This window comes from Tetrapisispora phaffii, chromosome 12 (genome assembly GCF_000236905.1).
Source record: "Tetrapisispora phaffii CBS 4417 chromosome 12, complete genome".
NCBI classification, from domain to species: Eukaryota; Fungi; Ascomycota; class Saccharomycetes; order Saccharomycetales; family Saccharomycetaceae; genus Tetrapisispora; species Tetrapisispora phaffii.
The window spans coordinates 440,861-458,982 of NC_016531.1; the positions used below are offsets into that span (position 1 = coordinate 440,861).

The 18,122-nt window shown below is 36.6% G+C and overlaps 8 protein-coding genes across 8 annotated transcripts; 3 read left to right on the forward strand and 5 right to left on the reverse strand.

The window, feature by feature from the left end:
* Positions 1–363: 363 nt before the first annotated feature.
* Positions 364–4,890, reverse strand: KOG1 (ubiquitin-binding TORC1 subunit KOG1; the record flags this gene model as incomplete). Its single annotated transcript, XM_003687950.1, has 1 exon — positions 364–4,890. The coding sequence occupies one exon, from the start codon at positions 4,888–4,890 to the stop codon at positions 364–366; it is 4,527 nt and encodes a 1,508-aa protein (XP_003687998.1).
* A 661-nt stretch (positions 4,891–5,551) lies between these two features.
* On the forward strand, positions 5,552–6,472 carry IKI1 (Elongator subunit IKI1; the record flags this gene model as incomplete). The annotated part of the gene is made up of 1 exon (XM_003687951.1): positions 5,552–6,472. One exon carries the CDS (start codon positions 5,552–5,554, stop codon positions 6,470–6,472), a length of 921 nt encoding a protein of 306 aa, XP_003687999.1.
* Positions 6,473–6,602: 130 nt separating this feature from the next.
* On the reverse strand, positions 6,603–7,094 carry TPHA0L02150 (uncharacterized protein; the record flags this gene model as incomplete). The annotated part of the gene is made up of 1 exon (XM_003687952.1): positions 6,603–7,094. The coding sequence occupies one exon, from the start codon at positions 7,092–7,094 to the stop codon at positions 6,603–6,605; it is 492 nt and encodes a 163-aa protein (XP_003688000.1).
* A 350-nt stretch (positions 7,095–7,444) lies between these two features.
* HAS1 (ATP-dependent RNA helicase HAS1) lies at positions 7,445–8,941 on the reverse strand (the record flags this gene model as incomplete). The annotated part of the gene is made up of 1 exon (XM_003687953.1): positions 7,445–8,941. One exon carries the CDS (start codon positions 8,939–8,941, stop codon positions 7,445–7,447), a length of 1,497 nt encoding a protein of 498 aa, XP_003688001.1.
* Positions 8,942–9,732: 791 nt separating this feature from the next.
* On the forward strand, positions 9,733–11,829 carry TPHA0L02170 (uncharacterized protein; the record flags this gene model as incomplete). Its single annotated transcript, XM_003687954.1, has 1 exon — positions 9,733–11,829. The coding sequence occupies one exon, from the start codon at positions 9,733–9,735 to the stop codon at positions 11,827–11,829; it is 2,097 nt and encodes a 698-aa protein (XP_003688002.1).
* Positions 11,830–12,695: 866 nt separating this feature from the next.
* On the forward strand, positions 12,696–14,678 carry TPHA0L02180 (uncharacterized protein; the record flags this gene model as incomplete). The annotated part of the gene is made up of 1 exon (XM_003687955.1): positions 12,696–14,678. The coding sequence occupies one exon, from the start codon at positions 12,696–12,698 to the stop codon at positions 14,676–14,678; it is 1,983 nt and encodes a 660-aa protein (XP_003688003.1).
* A 104-nt stretch (positions 14,679–14,782) lies between these two features.
* On the reverse strand, positions 14,783–15,484 carry FOL2 (GTP cyclohydrolase I; the record flags this gene model as incomplete). The annotated part of the gene is made up of 1 exon (XM_003687956.1): positions 14,783–15,484. One exon carries the CDS (start codon positions 15,482–15,484, stop codon positions 14,783–14,785), a length of 702 nt encoding a protein of 233 aa, XP_003688004.1.
* A 725-nt stretch (positions 15,485–16,209) lies between these two features.
* On the reverse strand, positions 16,210–16,908 carry HUA1 (Hua1p; the record flags this gene model as incomplete). The annotated part of the gene is made up of 1 exon (XM_003687957.1): positions 16,210–16,908. The coding sequence occupies one exon, from the start codon at positions 16,906–16,908 to the stop codon at positions 16,210–16,212; it is 699 nt and encodes a 232-aa protein (XP_003688005.1).
* Between the last annotated feature and the right edge of the window lie 1,214 nt (positions 16,909–18,122).

The window sequence follows — 18,122 nt, forward strand, 5'->3', positions numbered from 1 at the left end:
GAAAAATCTTTAATTGCGGCTCTCATCAGTATAATAAAGCACGAGAGGTGATAAAATTAGTGAATGTTACTTAGCTTAAATGGATTTATACACGCAAAAGAGGAATTTGAGACACATATGAGAATATATTTATTTATAGTCGCCAAGTAATGGCTAGTTCTTTGGTGACAACCTTGGAAGTATGTTATTTAGAGAATATGGAGTGCAGTAGGGAGCAGTGCTTTACGCATTTCTTGCTATTTGTCAAACATTCTATAAAAACTTTGAAACTGAATAAATATGTTATTGAATGCAAGATGACAATAATTTATTTCGAGTCCAACTGTTCATGCAGCTTTTAAATTATTTTAAAACATTGGTTGGCTAGTCGAATTTATTTTCACAGGAATAAATCGAAATTTTGGAATCATGAGAGTTTGAAGCAGCCAGCATCATTCTATGTGGGTGGAATGCAAGGGAGGATAGAAACGAGCCTGAGTTTGAATTTGCCAAAGTTAGACTCGAACGGATACCTGATGCACCAAAGGTACCTACTATTCCACTATTATGGGATGTATTATCAAAAGTAGATAATAGATCACCAGCAGTAGTCCAAATACTAACTTGTTTTGTCCCTGTAGCCAAAATTGGCCCATGCTCATGAAGTTGCATTTTTGTCATTGTGCTTATCCTAGATTCACTAGATTGATTAGACGAACCAATATTAAAACTCGTTATTGGATCCTGATTTCTTATATCCCACAACTCTACAGTTCCATCAGTTGTACCACTAGCCAACTCCCTAAAACCACCTCTTTGTAAATGTACATAGTTTATTGGGTAATGTTTTTTCCCTTCATTTGATCTCCATAATCGAACCATTGCATCTCTAGAGTTTAAACGACGATCATATACTCTAATAGACCCATCTGAAAAACCGCAAACAACTGTATCACCAGCGAGCTGGTCTGAAGTAATTGATGTAACCAATGACGATGTTTTGACAGGTATATCAACTTCAATACTTTCAGAATGAGCATCCCATACTCTTATAACCTTAACATCACCTGTAACTAACAAAGAACCTTTACTTTGTTGCCATTCAGTTAGAAGACCGGTGGATCTCGGTGTTAATAACATATCAGTCAGACCACGCCAAGCAGATACAATGGTCGTATTCCCATTCTTATCGATATCTTTATATATCTTTAGGATACCATCTGAAGATCCAGTCAATAATAAGGAGGAGTCATCTTCATTTAAAAATTTTAAGCTAGTAATTTTCGTACCATATGGATTGTCGTTTGAGAATTTGTTCAAGACATCGTCATTTGCCCAGTCATAGACAGTAATGCAATCTCTTTCGTCGGCAGCAACTAAATAATTATCAAATTGTGTAAATTCTAAAAGTTTAGGTTGTGATTTATTGTCAAATATAGATATTCTATTATTCCAATTACCGTAAAGTGCCAATGTCTTTTCTGATTGAGTCTTCTCAATAATTTCTTCGTTCCTGTTTCTCCTCCATAATCTTGTATTATATTCGACACTTCCAACTTCGTCAATTTCATGTTTCTTCATTTGAGGTTCCTGGAAATATTCAAAACAGAAGTCAAGAAACTGGCCTTTTAGTGGAAGCGTATACTCCTTATTGATGGGATCAATATTAACTCTTTTTGGCCTATTTAACACACCATCTTCAAGATGACTTCTTCTAGATGGTGGCCCTGATTCCGTTCTTGAATAAGAAGAAGAAAATGTATCTGAACCATAATTCTCTCCAAATCCGAGGGAATTAAAAATCTTTGTTAAAAAGAATTGACCAGAAAGAGATTCCTTTTCATCTGAACTATTCTCATCTCTATTAGAATGAAATTTAGAGTCTTGTTTGCCAATAACTTGTATGTGAGATGCATTGAAGGAGTTTGCTTGTTTCTGATTCCAATTTGAAGATCTTTTAATTAAGTTTTCTCCTATCTTTCGTAATGACACTTTAAATTCCTTATTCATATTGACCTCAAAAAATATATAATCAATAACTTTATTTGCTAGTTCCTTGTTTTCTTCAAATGGGTCACAAGAAAAAATCAGTAACGTTTTCCAAACACTACTAAAAATGGAACCATGACTGACATTATTTTTATTCACTTTCAGAACATTGTTCTTACCTATATTGTCTAGCTGAATTAATTCATCGACCAAAAACTCGAAAAACACAACAACAAAAAAATTGATATAACGATGAACAAACTTGGAAAGAAAGATAATCACTTCCTTCCTAACGAATGGCGAACCGTCTTCCACTAATTTTAAAATAGCAACAACATTATATATACCTTGAACTTTCAGTAGGGAAAAGTCGACGTTTTGTAAGCGGGCTTGCATATTTTGGTAAATTTGAATTTGGCGTTCCAAATTCATTTGTTGCTGTTCTAGTTGCTGATTCTGTCGATGATTTGCAGTTTTAAATTGTTGTAATTGTGTGTGAAGTTGTTGGAGATGGTAAGTATATTCTTTTTCTATTCCTAGGAGTGTTTCGACATCATCAGCTTCAGAGATAAAATATGATAAAGCATTTAAACTAGCAGCTCTTACTTCTGGTACTAAATCTGTCAATGCTTTGATTAAAGATGATGTTATATCTAGATCCATATAAATATATTTATTTAATGGATTGTGGTCACAGAATTGGCCTAATAATATAGCTGACCATTGTCTTAGTAAAGGAATGTCAGAATATAACAAATAATATGATAACATATTAATTAATTCAATACTGAAACACTGTTTCTGAGCTTGGGGAAAGTCACGGATAAATGCAGCTAGAATAAAAACAGCCATGGCTTTTTGCTCATCTGTAGTTTCATTATAAGGAAATGCACCTGGCAATCTACCATTATTTTGATAGAACACAGGATTATTCAAATGTGGAATTGTCATTGTTATTTGAGGGTTGTTATTCAAAGATGATTCACCACCTTCCAAGGTTGCTCCATAATCTGCAATCAGAATATTTACAAAGTACATGTATCCCTTTTCTTTTAGGAGATCACTTTGTATGCTTTTGTAATCAATGGCCATGATCCTTGCCCAAATAAATACTAGAATAGGCTTTAGTTCGGGAGCTGGACTTTGTAATAATTTAAGAACATAAGGGAAAATACCAATAGATAAGGAAAGATAGACAGCCCATGGCCCTAAATCCAAAAACCTTGACAATAATACCAATGCTCTTATACGATGAACTTGTGATAGCAACACTTGAAGGACAATCGGGAGTTGTTCTGGGGGGTTTCGTGAATTGGAATAATATTTTAACCACAATTCAAATGCAGTTAAATTTTGTTCGAAGAAATCAGTAAATTGTTTTTTGACTTGAGGTACATTTTTCAGTGAAGTTACGCTTTCTTTGCCACGATTGTGTAGTGAGGGATGTGCAGCAAGAGACATATTACTTAAATTTCCAGCCGCAAATCTCGATGGCATCCTTGAATTCTGTGGTCTTTGTTCTTGTGAACCTGTGTTTATATGCAATTGCAAGCTATCATCTTGATTAAATAATGCAGTAGATTCAGTGTCAGTAAATTTTGAATTTTCCATGTCAGCAACAAGTTTACTTAATAATTCATCAATAGCTAAATCCCAAGATTTCCACATAGGATGATCTGCTACAATATCAGGTAAATGAGGATCAGACACTGGGTGACAGTTATATAGTGGCATTATTCTCTTTGCTAATAAAAAATTTCTGAATAAAGCAGCTACCATCAGATCATGTCTAAATAGTTTTTTGAAAAGAGGACGTGGTAAGGATGTCCATGCTATGGTATCAGTGATGGCGGTAAAAATCCAATTTAACTCACCTAATGGGGTCCGTCTATCCGAAATGGTGCCCGGTATTTTTATTTTAGGTGCTATTCCACTGATATCATCATTAAAATCTATTCTATCATTGCTATCTTGTGATTCAAAAAATACTCTATATTTTGATTTGTTTAATGGAGATTGTAGTAAAAACACTTTGACACTTATTTCGATTGGATTAGTTAAACAACATGTAAATAAATCCGCTGGTAGTTCTACAGCTGTTTGCAGTAGTTCATTAGATCTACATGCCGCTAATTGAAAACATTCAGAATATGCAATAGTTGGTGAAGGTGCAGCTGGATCATGCTTTCCTGATTCGTCATCTTTGATTCTTTTTTGGACAAAAGTTTGGAAATTCGAAACAATATTTTCTGCACAATTACAATCGTAGACAAAAATGCAAGGTGCCCCAAGCCATGTTTGCAGATCATATAATGATACTGGAATATATTGTGTATATCCTCTATTAAAAACCCAAATTTCTCCGGAAGGTGTAGGTTTTGGCACACCATGTCCATTGTAATGAAATAAAATTCTATCTTCTTTTGATGTTCTTCTAAGGGAATAACAAAACCTTTTAACATCTTCAACGGACGGATCTAAACTTTGTTTAAATCTGGCTCTTAATGATAAACTTTCGTATTGCGATTGTAAATTTTCACCTATTTGCTCAATTGCCTTCTTAGAATCTTGAAAATTCAGTGGATCTATGCCAGCTTCTACTCTGGCACATGGTTGAGTTTTTATTACATCAGGCGGATCTACTCCAAGATTTAGACAAAGAAGTAAAGCAACACTAACAGTCTTTTGTCTGTCTTTCATAATCTTCCAATCTAAGATAGGTTGATAATATCTATTTTTATCTTCCTTTATTTCATCATCTGGTACAGGATTTCCGTTCGTTAAATGTCTCTTATCATCGTAGTAAAACAAAAATGAATTTGCCAGTGCTTCTAAAAATTCTTTACTGTTATATTGTTCTTCAAAACCATGTCTAGTCTCTGTATTCAGAGGTCTTAAAGGTTGTGGACCAAAAATAGTCATAGCAAACGTCTAAATAGATGTCAATTATTATTTTACAATAAAATAATATAGTTTTTTTCGTGTGAATTTATTAACTATTCATGGATGAAAAATATGGCTCGTCTTAAATACGTTACCAGTATTAAATTTTAAGATTATGCTATCCAACTTAATAAATTGTTTAACAATTGATATGATTAAAAGGTTTTGCGATTGCCTTGCAAAACAAAAAAGTGAAAGGATTCAACTATTAATCAAAGTAAAGGACGATCTGCTGACCTTCTTACTTCTCAGTACACTGTTATACATTATATAGAGTACCACTTAACTTATCGCTTGGCAATCTTTAAATAGAAGTAGTTGATAGGACTATGGTTCACTAACCAACTGAGAATTTCTGTTACTGAAATTAATGTTTGAAATAATTTATGAACCACGTGACTTAAAATAATTTCTCAAATTACCAACAAAATGTGATGAGATAAGATTAGTAACGTTAAATGGAACGGTTTACAATGAAGAAGATAGTTCAAAGTACGGTAATGGAATGATTTCAGTTATATTTGTGGGATCAGCAAGTGACTATTAAGAATTACTGTCAAATATTAGTATTCATTTGCAAACAGCATTCCTGGATACGACAGGAACTTACCAAACAACAGCTAGCACTAATCTCTGAAACATGGCGAGCTCATCCCACAATCCTGCAATTCTACTAAAAAGGCTATTATCCTTGAGTGAACCCACTCCATTGGTGTTGTGTGTGGACGCTATTTCCCAAACCTCCTCATATTTGATAGAAGAAATTATATATAATATTAATGCCAATGTGTCCAATAAGGAAAACGTTATTGTATATGTTAGCTTCGAAACAATCAATAAACCAATTTTTGCGACACATTTTATTGATGGGCTTGGTTTAAATATTCAAGAACTGATCTCAAAACTGAAAACTTTTATACCTGCACCTTCTGAAGTGCAGACGAAAGATAAATACATTGTGATGTTCGATTCTTTGAATTACTTGCCTAATGATAAGTTAACACAGTTTATTTCTTCTATAGCATCTCCAAACTTATCTGTGATCGGTACTTTCCATAAAGATATGTCTGAAGTTCCAGCCAAGGACTTGTCACTTCATTACCCATCAAGTTTGGAATTGTTAAAGTTTATGGCGACGACTATTTTTGAGGTGAACCTGTTACCAAATATTTCAGTAGAAGATGAAGAGTTCCATAATGAATTATCTAAATATTCCATAATACGTGGAGCCAACAACAAAATCTTTTTATTATCGGTCATTAATCGTCGAAAATCAGGGAGATCGATATCCTATGACTTCCAAGTTGATCATGATTCCCATATATATGAGGTTACTAAAAATATAGATGACAATAATGGTTTAACGAATGAAACACCAGAAATGTTACAAGGTTTAACTACGTTTAATCTATCGACCTCAGCTAAACAAAAGAAGGCCAAAGATGAAGTCGAATTACCGTTTTTGGAAGCCCAGTCATTTAACACAGGCGGTGCCATTGTATATGAGTTTGAGAAGGATGATGACTTTGATGAAGACGATCCCTTCGAAGATCCATTTTAATGATTTTTAATAAAAAACTTAGTTAAAATATATATAAATAACTAATGTGTTCAAACTAAATGGTTTACATAAATATAGCATATCAATGAACATGCATGATAGAAAAATTTAGATGTTAGAACTAATATAGTCATCCTCTAGTAATCCTGTTAGCTTCTAAAATACAATGTTCAATCCTACTTGGAATATTTGGAACATTTTTGGAAACTAGTTCCGGGTCTATTGAGTACACATCTGCAAATAGGATCAAATCATTTGCTGTTACATTGTTTTCTAAATTTTGCAAATACTTATCTGCTGCAACTTCCATCTGTAACTCAGACTGCATATCTTCCTTATTACCAAATTCTTTATGACATAAATTATCAAACTTTTTTACAAACCTCTCATATTCTTCATCTTCTATGCCATGATAGTCGTTTATCAAGTATCTTAAAATTGCGTTTGGTTCGTAAAGACACACCGTGTCACTCATAAGTCTTGGTATTTGACAGTCTTCATCCATCTCTATTTCAAAATCTCTATTGTTATATTCAACCCCCAATAAAAGCTTTAGGTTATTTGCCAATTTTAAAAGATTAGTGTCATGTTTATTATGATCAAATGATAATTGAAACGACATAATTTAAGCAGAAAAATCAGTTCAGTACTCAGTATTGATTATCTTTTATTGATGTTAGTTAATTGTATTCCAGGCATATAAATGAAAGAAGACACCATTTTATATACTAGGGTTCTTAAATACATTAATTAAATGAACCTCAAAAGTGACGCTATATTATCCTTTAAAATTATAGAGACACTCAATATAATTTAGTATTTCATTTATTGTAATATAATATACAGACTAATTGTAAACATCTAGTTTTACATATGATATTAGATATACGGTGTATCAAGATGTCAGAATTTTATTAATTAAGTCAATGCTGAAATCGGATAATTTATAATATTAACAATTATCAAATCTCTCTAGTTTCTATGAGTCTTACGTTTTTTATCAGTTGGTGTTTTACCACTAGCACCGATTGTTATATTTACCTTTGGAGGAATTGGGAAACCATATGATTTGGCAACCTTTGTTAAATCTAATTTATCAATTTGATAAACAGTTTTCAATGAATGTGAAGCGTAAGCTTGTAAGTACGATCTATAACCATCTTTAGCTATTTGGTGCAAATGGTAATTAGACTTGATTAGTTTTTCTAATTGTGATTGTACATTTGCAATTTTGTTTGTGGGAAACTCGTATTCATTTAATGGAACTTTCGCAGCCTTTAAATATCTCAAGAACCCTAATTCATGTGGAGTTAAAAACATCAGAGACTTACCCTTACCCTTTGTACCTCTTGCAGTTCTACCTACTCTATGAATATAATCTCTTGGATCATCAGGTGGATCGAATTGAACAATCCAGTCAACAGCTGGAATATCTAAACCTCTAGCGGCAACATCGGTACATACCAGAATACCTCTTTCAGCATTACAGAATTCGAAGAAAGTGTTTGTTCTCTTTTGTTGCTTTTGTTTACCATGAAGTTCTAAAACTGGTAAATCGATGTAGTTCAATAATTCTGCGTAATATTTGACAGAATTACAAGATGATAAGAAGACAATGATTTTCTTTTTTTGGTTTCTCTTCAAGAAAGAGAATAATAATAGGAATCTTTTGTCACTTTCACAAACAACATAACCTTGTTCTAAACCATCTGCAGTAGATGTATCTTTATCAGTGACAACATTAATGAATAATGGACCCTTTCTTAAAGACATTCTAGCTAGATCTTCAACTTTAGTGGTCTGAGTGGCAGAAAATAACATTGATTGTCTATCTTCCTTTGGTAGAATCCTTATAATTTGCTTCATTTCATCTTCGAAACCAATTTCTAATATTCTATCAGCTTCATCAATAATCAAAGCTTTCAAATTTTTGTAAACAAAACCTTTTGTATTTTGTAAATGATCCAGTAGTCTACCAGGGGTTGCAATCAACATATTGACACCTTTAACTAACTTATCGGCTTCTTGTCTACGGTTAGCACCACCGATAACAATGCCAAACGTTTGTGAATGAAATTCCATTAATTCACGAGCAACACCGAAAATTTGTAATGCTAACTCTCTAGTAGGAGTAATAACAATGACACCGGTACCGTTTCTTGGCTTATATTTCAACGAATGTAACATTTCAATAGCTGGAAGTAAGAAAGCTAAGGTCTTACCAGAACCAGTCTTTGCAGCACCTAAAACATCTCTACCGGCAAGTAAAGGTGGAATAGTTCTAGCTTGAACTGGAGTCATATTTTCAAAGCCCATCTTCTCAATAGCTTTCATAGTTGGCTCAGATAGCTTCAAATCTGCAAAGGATTCGACAGTGGCGTTACCGTTCTCATCCTTTCCTGAAGTGGAGGATACATTTAGTACCTCCATCTCTAAACTATTATCATCCTCTCTTGAACGTTTTGACATATTCAATTTCCTTTGATCCTTCCAATTTCTTCCTTAGTACACTAAAGAAAAAGAAAATAATAACTCTGACTTATACGACAAAACTAAAACCATATTTTAAAATACCAGCAACTTAACTAATCGACTAATACCATTACAACTAAGCTGATTTCTATTCTTAATGAGTTATTCGATTGTAGTTATAATTGATACAATATCTCATCTCATCTCATCTCATCGCTAAATTTATCGTTACGAAAAATTTTCAACGCTACCCGGACATCAAAATTGCAAAATCAGGTGCTGTGACATGTTATATACTATGTTCAAAGTCGATGAGCACTAACGAAGACATATAAAGGAACCTCTTACAATAGGTTAAATCCATCCATTCTGTCTTTTTTTGAACATATATTGCAATGGTATTATATAATACCTTATTAACAACAATATATCAGAATAGATGGTCATTTTATCCATTGACGCAATTCTTAGACACTACCAACTAGCTTTCTATTATGGCCCAGATTAGCACAAAGCATTTATAAGACGGGTAAACACACGGCTTAGCGGTGAAAAGTTCAAGTAAGCGGGTTCCCGAAAAGGTAATAAAATAAAGAGAGTGGCCTCAAAGTGCATTGTAGTCACATAAACATAGCTCATCGCAAACTAACTTTGCAATTGGAAGTCATATTGCACATATATATACATGGGCTTATAATTTGGATATCTATATATCTTCTTTCTATGGTTTATAATCTGTAACCTACTTGTTATCTATATGCTAATAGGTGATAATCACACTAGACAAAATGGATAACGTAAAACGGACCTGGTTTGATGAGTGGGATACAAACAAATTGTATCAGGAGATGGTGGAGAATTGCAATGATTGTGTTAATCCTTCTCCTGTGCTTTCAAAGAATTTACAAGATGGTATTGTGTGTGGTCCAATTCTGAAGTTCCTCGATGTTGATTATGGAACTAATCAATTTCGTGGGTCTATTATGATAATCACTAAGAATCATTCTATCGCCGAAGATGGCAATATTACAATTGAATTCATACAAGGTCCTTCTAAACAATCAGCTACTGCGCAAGATGCATCATTTACAAATGGGACATTGGAAAGTCACTTGTTTCATACCGATAGATTACTGACTGATGTTTATAGATTTTATCGTTACGATTTATCATTGAAAATGCATCCTGAATGTGAGACTATGGTGAGATATTCTGTTAACAACGAATTTAAAGATTATTATCGTTTTTACATTCCTTCATCCGAGACAAACTTCAATAGCATTGCATATTCATGCAATGGGTTTTCACTTTCTGTAGACACTAGAGTATTTGAAGGTTCGCTATGGTTCAATGTCCTTAATGAACACTCAAAAATTCATTATAATGTAATGCTTGGTGGCGGCGACCAAATATACTCTGATCAAATCAAACTGTACTGTCCTCCTGTCAAAGAATGGGTAGAATCAAAGGATCCTATCAAGAAGTATAACTTCAAAGTAGATGAAAATGTAATGACACAGTTAAGGGAATTTTATTTATCGGAGTACATCAATTGGTATGGCTTTGGCCATTGGAAAGGTTCCACTGCCAATTCGAAAACAACCCAAAAACTGTTTTATGTTGCAATGGCTTGCATCCCCTCCATAAACATGTGGGATGATCACGATATTATTGACGGTTTTGGCTCTTATTCCGACACCTTCATGAAAACAGACATTTTCTCCAGTATTGGTAAAGTGGCCTACGAATACTACATGTTATTTCAACAACAAGTTAATAGTCTAGGAGACGTTGACAATGAGCGTTATCTGGAGGATAGATCATGGATCCTTGGTGCAACACCAGGGAAATTTATCACCGAAAAGGCTCATTCTATTTTCACAAGATTGGGTCCTGATGTATCTCTGTTAAGTGTCGATTGTCGTACTGAAAGGCGGCTATCAACAATCTTAACTACTGAAAGTTATGACTTAATATTTAAAAGACTAGAGGAGGAAGTTCAACGAAAGAAAATCTCACACTTGCTAATCATGCTAGGTATCCCGATTGCATATCCAAGATTAGTGTGGCTTGAATGGCTATTTTCATCTACATTATTCAAACCCTTGAAGTGGTTGAGTAAGAAAGGGTACTTTATGCCTGGATTAGTGAACGAGTTTAACGGCGATGTGGAGTTACTGGACGATATGAACGATCATTGGTGTGCCAAACACCACAAAGCCGAAAGAAACATGTTAGTTTCCCGATTACAGGATTTTGGGGCCAAGCACGGGACCAGAATCACTATTCTATCCGGGGATGTCCATTTGGCCTCTATTGGCCGCTTCAGAAGGTCTGATTCAGTCGATAAGAACAGCAAAGAGGACCCGAGGATGATTGCGAACATCATCAGCAGTGCTATCACCAACACGCCGCCGCCGGATGGCATGATCAAACTGCTGCAAAAGAAGAACAATAAGAGACATAAATTCGATTATAAGACAATTGAAGACGCAGTGCCTATCTTCGGGCATGAGTCGGACGACGCAAATGCAAAGAGAACGCACGACTGTTTCTACAACAATAGAAACTGGTCTGACATCATCCCGACAAAGAACGCCCTTGGGAATCCATACCTGAACAACAAGTTTCACTTACAGTTAGGCAAGTATGCTGTTCCAGGCAAAATCACCACCAGCGGGTTCCAATACAGGGATGGCTTAGCCAGCAGAGGCAACTCCATTCCTTACGAAATCACCGAGCGTGGTTTGATCGGGACCATTCACGTCGAGAAAGACACCGCCAACAAGAACAGCGACACCTCTTGCTACTCCATGCCTATCCCGGAACTGACCGTATCTGGTGCAAAGTTGTCGCACAGCGGCATGAAGCATATGCCGCTGTGAGCACACCTACTAACGCTGGCTTTCACGCAACGCAACTACGGGTCTGTGTGTTTGTTCGACGCTGTGTCATGTTGTCATTAGGTTGCCATTGTCCTCTTCCTCGAGAACAGAGACGGCAGCGGGGAAACTCAGTGGCGGGTTTTTCTGGCCCAGGCGTCGCCGAAATGTCGCAGTAACACCGCGCACCAACGGTTTTTCCGCTCCCGCATCGTTCTCTTCTGTCGCGGCTGCCCCAGCAGGTCTCTGCACGGAGACATTTGTCATGTATCCCGATCGGGCACGCCTGGGATGCGGTCTTCCGACGTCATGCTCCGGCTGTGTGCGCGCGCTGCACTGTGCTGGACCGCTGGTGTCCACCGCCGAAGAACAGCCACCGCACAACGACTGCTGTTCGAAAACGGGAGTTTCGCAGTTTCGCAACATCGTGTCCTGCGCAATCGCACAGCGATTGTTTTTCCCGCACTCAGAACCTGTTTTCCTATTCCGACACTCAGCACAGCGCTTGTGCGGCACGTTCACTGCTGCGTCCTCCCCGATCTCATTATGCCTCGCAAAAAAGAAAGGAAAAACAGGAATTTGAAGCGTCCGGATGCTTTCGTAAGTTTGCCCTTCTTTGCTACTTCGCAAATTTCAGTTGCTTCCAACACCCTCGACTGTATAGTTTGATAGCAAACCATTTTTATTTTTCAGCCAACAGTAATAGTGAAATATATATACACACATACATATATAAATGAGGTACTTCTCTCTAGTATTAAAGTATCGAGATCGTATGGGTGACACTCGCCGTATCGCTCCAGTATATATATTAACACATACATCTGTTTCTACTCAGTACTCAGGGCGCACCGCATAAGCGTTCGAGAATGTCTGCTTCTGTAAAGAGAACTATTTCGGACATCCACTTGTTCTGGCCACAATATAACCAAGGTTTGAAGTATAGTGATGGGGATTCAGACTCATCCAATAAGAAGAGAAACGCTCTCAAATGCAAATACATCCTGGATGTAGGATTAGATCAGAATAGCGACGAACTCGGTGACGGGCATTTTAGTAAGGTTAAAAGGTGTCAAAATGTGATCACTCATAAATACTATGCAATGAAACTGATCGATAAGAATTTGATTAAGAACGAAAAACTGAAACTGGTCTCAAGAGAAATTAATCTTCTGAAGTTAATTTCGGAGAAGATTAGGTCTTTGGAGGATAGCACTGATGCTGCTTTTTATAATGGTAGTGAAAACCAAGGTTCGTGGAACGCGGCGTTCATAGGGCACCACCATGTTTTGCAACTAATGGACTACTTCGAAACAAAGGATAACATTGCACTGGTTACACAACTTTGTGATAATAATGATCTTTACGAGACAATCATCGATAATGAATATTTGCCAGACACCTCAGTGAAGGCATACACAGCTTGTCTATTGAGTTGCTTGTCGTTTCTACACAGCAATGATGTTATTCATCGTGACTTGAAAGCGGAAAATGTCTTCTTTAGACTTCACAATCACTCATCGGAACTTCCGCGCACAGCTGTACCTTCTGCCCATGACATTATATTAGGCGACTTCGGTCTGGCAACTACAACAAATCATAATTGGATCACGTCGAAGAATTCTCTAAAGGAGTATGTAGGAACAGTTTCTTATATTTCTCCGGAAATAGTCAGGTGTCGGAACGTTAAGACAATGGACCAGAATGAACTGCAGAATTTGCCAGATTATGGCACTCCTGTTGATATTTGGTCTTTAGGAGTCCTGGTATACTTCATGAAATTTGGCTACATGCCATTCGACTGTGATGATGACGAGGAAACCTTGGATTGCATAAAAGTAGCAGATTATTTTATAGACCAAGAGTCCTATGACGATAAAAGCTTACAGTCGTTTTGGAGTTTTCTGAAACTTTGCTTTACTATAGATCAAAATAAAAGGCCTACGGCATCAGCATTACAGTCGCATCTTTTTGTTGCAGAGTTTACAAATATCAATAACAACGTAGAACCTTTAAGAGAAACAGCAAGTGACATTGAGAAGAGTGACTGGGACAACCATGTTCCTTTTGAAGACTTTAGAACACATCTAAGAAGCAGACCATCCTCAACGTCATTACATTCATTGAAATCTCCAAAAAAGTCCATATCTTCTTCTTCTTTAAATTCTTTTAATTATGATCCTGTACCTGTTAGTGCTACCACTTTTACTTCACCTCCAAATACAGCATCATTGAATTCATCAAACAACAAGAAAGCTATAATAAGCAAAAAAACAGTTAATATAATGTCAACAAACAGTGTTAGCACATCGTTGACTATCCCAAATGTTTCCGATATTCAACTTCCAACAAGAAGCCCAATGGCACAGTTCCATAAAAGAAGAGAATCCCTAAAGAAAACGTTATCAATGACGTCTATTAAAAAACCGTCAATGGCAAGTTTGAATACAGCTCCTAAACTTGTAAAGAATCACATTGACTCTACTTTTATCCTTGATCCAAAACCTCCGAAGAATGCTCTAATGAATGGTTCATACAGTCTAATGCCAGAAACAAAATCAAACGAAATTTATGAAAATAATGAACAAATGGAAATCCCAAGGCTGCTATCAAGACCAAGCTCTGCAACTGACATTGGTCACCTTGTATTAGATGACCGAACAAATGTAACGAATAAAAATGATTATATTCAACATAGCAACGTTGATATTAATACAGTACTAAAAAATTCCCTATCACAAAACGGTATCTCACAAAAAGTTGAATGTTTATTCCCACAATTTGCAAATACTCATTCAGCAAAGCCAAAATTTTCGTTAGGCGATGATGACGATGATGATGACGAGGAATAATAGGTAATTTAGTCTACTGTTCATGTAATTAATGTAACTAAATTTAATGAAATACATGCACTCTATATACCATTTATAATCACTGTAAAATGTTTGTATATATTCTATCTACGTAACAAACTCAAGAATTCTTCCCTAGTCCTGTGTGATCTGAAACCACCTAACATACACGAAGTAACAGTTGAAGAGCCTGTCTTTTGGACACCTCTGGAGACCATGCACATATGAGAAGCTTCTATAACCACAGCAACACCTAAAGGTTTTAAAATCTTCATCAATGCCATAGCAATTTGCTTTGTCAATCTTTCCTGTACTTGTAATCGTCTTGCGTACATTTCAGCTAATCTTGCTAATTTACTTAAACCTATCACTTTCTTATTAGGAATGTAGCCTATATGAACCTTACCAAAAAAGGGAACCAAGTGATGCTCGCATAAGGAATATAATTCTATGTCTCTGACAATGACCATCTCATCATGGTCTTCCTCGAACACAGCATTATTTATTACATCATCATTAATATTTGTTTGATAACCTTTAGTGAAGTATAGCATAGCCTTTGCAAATCTTTGTGGTGTATCCAAGAGACCTTCACGGTCAACATCTTCTCCCAATTCGACCAGAATCGTCTTTACAGCTTCAGATATTCTGTCGACTCTTTTCTGCTCATCTTCTTCGTCTTCCTCAGCTCTAATTCTTGAACCAATACTTGGCCATGAGAGTCCATCAGCTTCAATTGGTGGTGTTAGAGTATATGGTTTGGATGGTTTGGTATTCAAAGGCGTGCCTGTTCTGCTTTCTTCCATTGATGCTATTATATCCTATAATTTATGTGGTGACCTCTTCAATCGATTACGATATTTGTCAATAAAGTTTGTTGTTAGTTTTTATAAATAGTTATGACTAATTATATATATACTTTTTTAAATATCTTTTTTTTTTGAAATTTATTTCGATAATGCCTTAATAGGGTGATTATGACAAAGAAATAGTGACCTCAATGGCTTTAGCACACTCTATTAAATTAAATTGAAATATATAGATGTAGTATAATAAAGTTTGTACTCAATTGTATCTAAACAAAAATATAAGAGGATGTTATCGTCACGTTAAAAAAGTGTCAATTACAATAACATACATACACACACACATATACATGTATAGCGATGTTCAACCATTATTCAACCTCGAGACTTGGGTATAATAATTCACATGCATGGACTATGCGAAAGCAGACAAAACTCAGCTTGTTCGCAGGCGTGCCCTTCAGACCCTTCAGACTCATCTTCTGCAGTTATCAATCATATCGGCCTACACAGGAAGAGACCACTCGCTTTCTTTCTTGACTCCTCCACGTCCAACTTGTTACAATCACACCGTACATAACTCTGCAACGGTGCTAATTATCTCAGTCGTTCAAGACATCAATATTTTTCACTGTGGCTTTCTTATATCACTTTTGCTCGGAAATCGAGGCGAATAGAGAGGCAACTGAAACGAAGTTGTTATGGCACTCTGGGGAAAGGGAGGGTTAAAAGGTCACGTGGGCATTCGAGTTAGGCTGGATGATCCTGCCAACACCTCCACACAGATGACATAGGTCTGAGTCGAGGAAGAATCTGATTCTTCCTGTGCCTCTGCAATTCCCACAAATAACACCTCCTAGTCGTGGGTCACCAGGGCGGACAATCAGTGGCTTCGGTGCGGTTGGTGTGATGACCGGCCTCTGATAATGGTTTGTGTAGTAACCTTGTGTAGTCAGAGGTGATGAAACGTTGTTTTGACGTGAAAACTTTCTCCAACAGGTTTTGCAAGACTTGCCATTTTTCAGTTTGAAACCTGTGTTGCAACATTTTTGGCAGTAGTAACCAGGCGGGTACACCCAAGGCAGTTTTGATGTCGGTTGACTTGGTGGTTGTTGCTGCGACGATGAGCTTCCATTCGATGGCTTCGCTGGTTTCGATGAGCTGTGAGTAGTTTTTCCTGGTTTGCTGGGATTTGAATGACCAGATAAATGCGCTGGTCTGTTGGGATGCTGGGGCGGTCTGGACGAGCTTTGAGGCTGGGGCGGTCTGGACGAGCTTTGAGGCTGGGGCGGTCTGGACGAGCTTTGAGGCTGGGGCGGTCTGGACGAGCTTTGAGACTGAGAGCCCTGGCCTGTAAGCTTGTCTTCATTTAAAACATCTTGGTAGCTAGGCAACGAGTCGTCAGGGATATCGTCATTATTCATTGTTGTCTGCACTGTATAGTAATGAACCAATTCAATAAACTGTCTTTCCTTTTCCTAGATAATTCTTCTTAACCTGATCCAAATAGGATTACTGTATTATTACACCAAAGTATGTGCTCCACAAATATACAGGTGTACACATACACCTTTGTAATTCATAATCCTGCAAAAGGACCCTTTCTTATATAGAAACATGCCAGACTTGAATTTTCCACTCACCATGTCCATCTCTCTTCCTTTTATTTTTTCAGCCTTTGTTAACAGTGCCTCGCTTTAATTCCCCCCAGTAATAAAAAGGCTTACTTTAACAATAAACATAAGAGCATCCATACAATTGTAACAAATAATTCCTATTTAATGTTTAACATAGCAGTATATGGCAAGGTTGTTGTGGGTATGAGTACTTTTTGGCTCTTAAAATTTTGGACACTCACCTACCAGAAAAAAACTTAGCTAAAACTGCAACTTGAGCCAGTCTTGTGTCACAATTTACAACCAGCGTCACAACAGTTACACCCCATTACATAGATCCCATCTACAGTAAATCGACCAGAATAGGTTTGTTGGCTGTACTGCTTGACAATCGATTCCACTCTTACCTCTAATCTCTTCACTTATAGAATTCCACAAGAATTGCCAATGTCTTATATGTGGTTTCATACTAAAAGCGTGCAAAATTAAAGCTGAGAACGTTATGTTTTTTAAAATATATATATAAATAGGCAGTAAATTTATAGATTACCTTTCTTATAAATATATCTCCTTTTGTTAAGAGCACAACGATGCAAGGACATGGGCATGTACATCGGATAATAGTTCTAGTCTAACGCTATACTAACAAATTATATCAGCAGATGGGCAATGTGATGTGACCGTTCATTACATATCCCAGCGGCTAACTGGGCACATACACACGCACATGTGTATATACGAGTTCTGTTCCATTCAAAGGCAACGTTCTCATACATGGAAAGCACAATTCACGGTGACACTGCAACTGTGTCTTTGGTATACCATGTTTATGTCGGTCTTTAAATACAGATCGACTGCCGTTTTAATGAAAGAGGCCTTAGCATCTCTGCTCCTTATATGCCCGTCTTCACATGAGGATTTAACCGCCGACGATTATCACAGAGATCGCGCCTTATTGTGGAAAAGGCGGGTGACCCCCAAAATACTGAATTTACCCGCCGTTCGCGTAAAGTGCGTGTTTA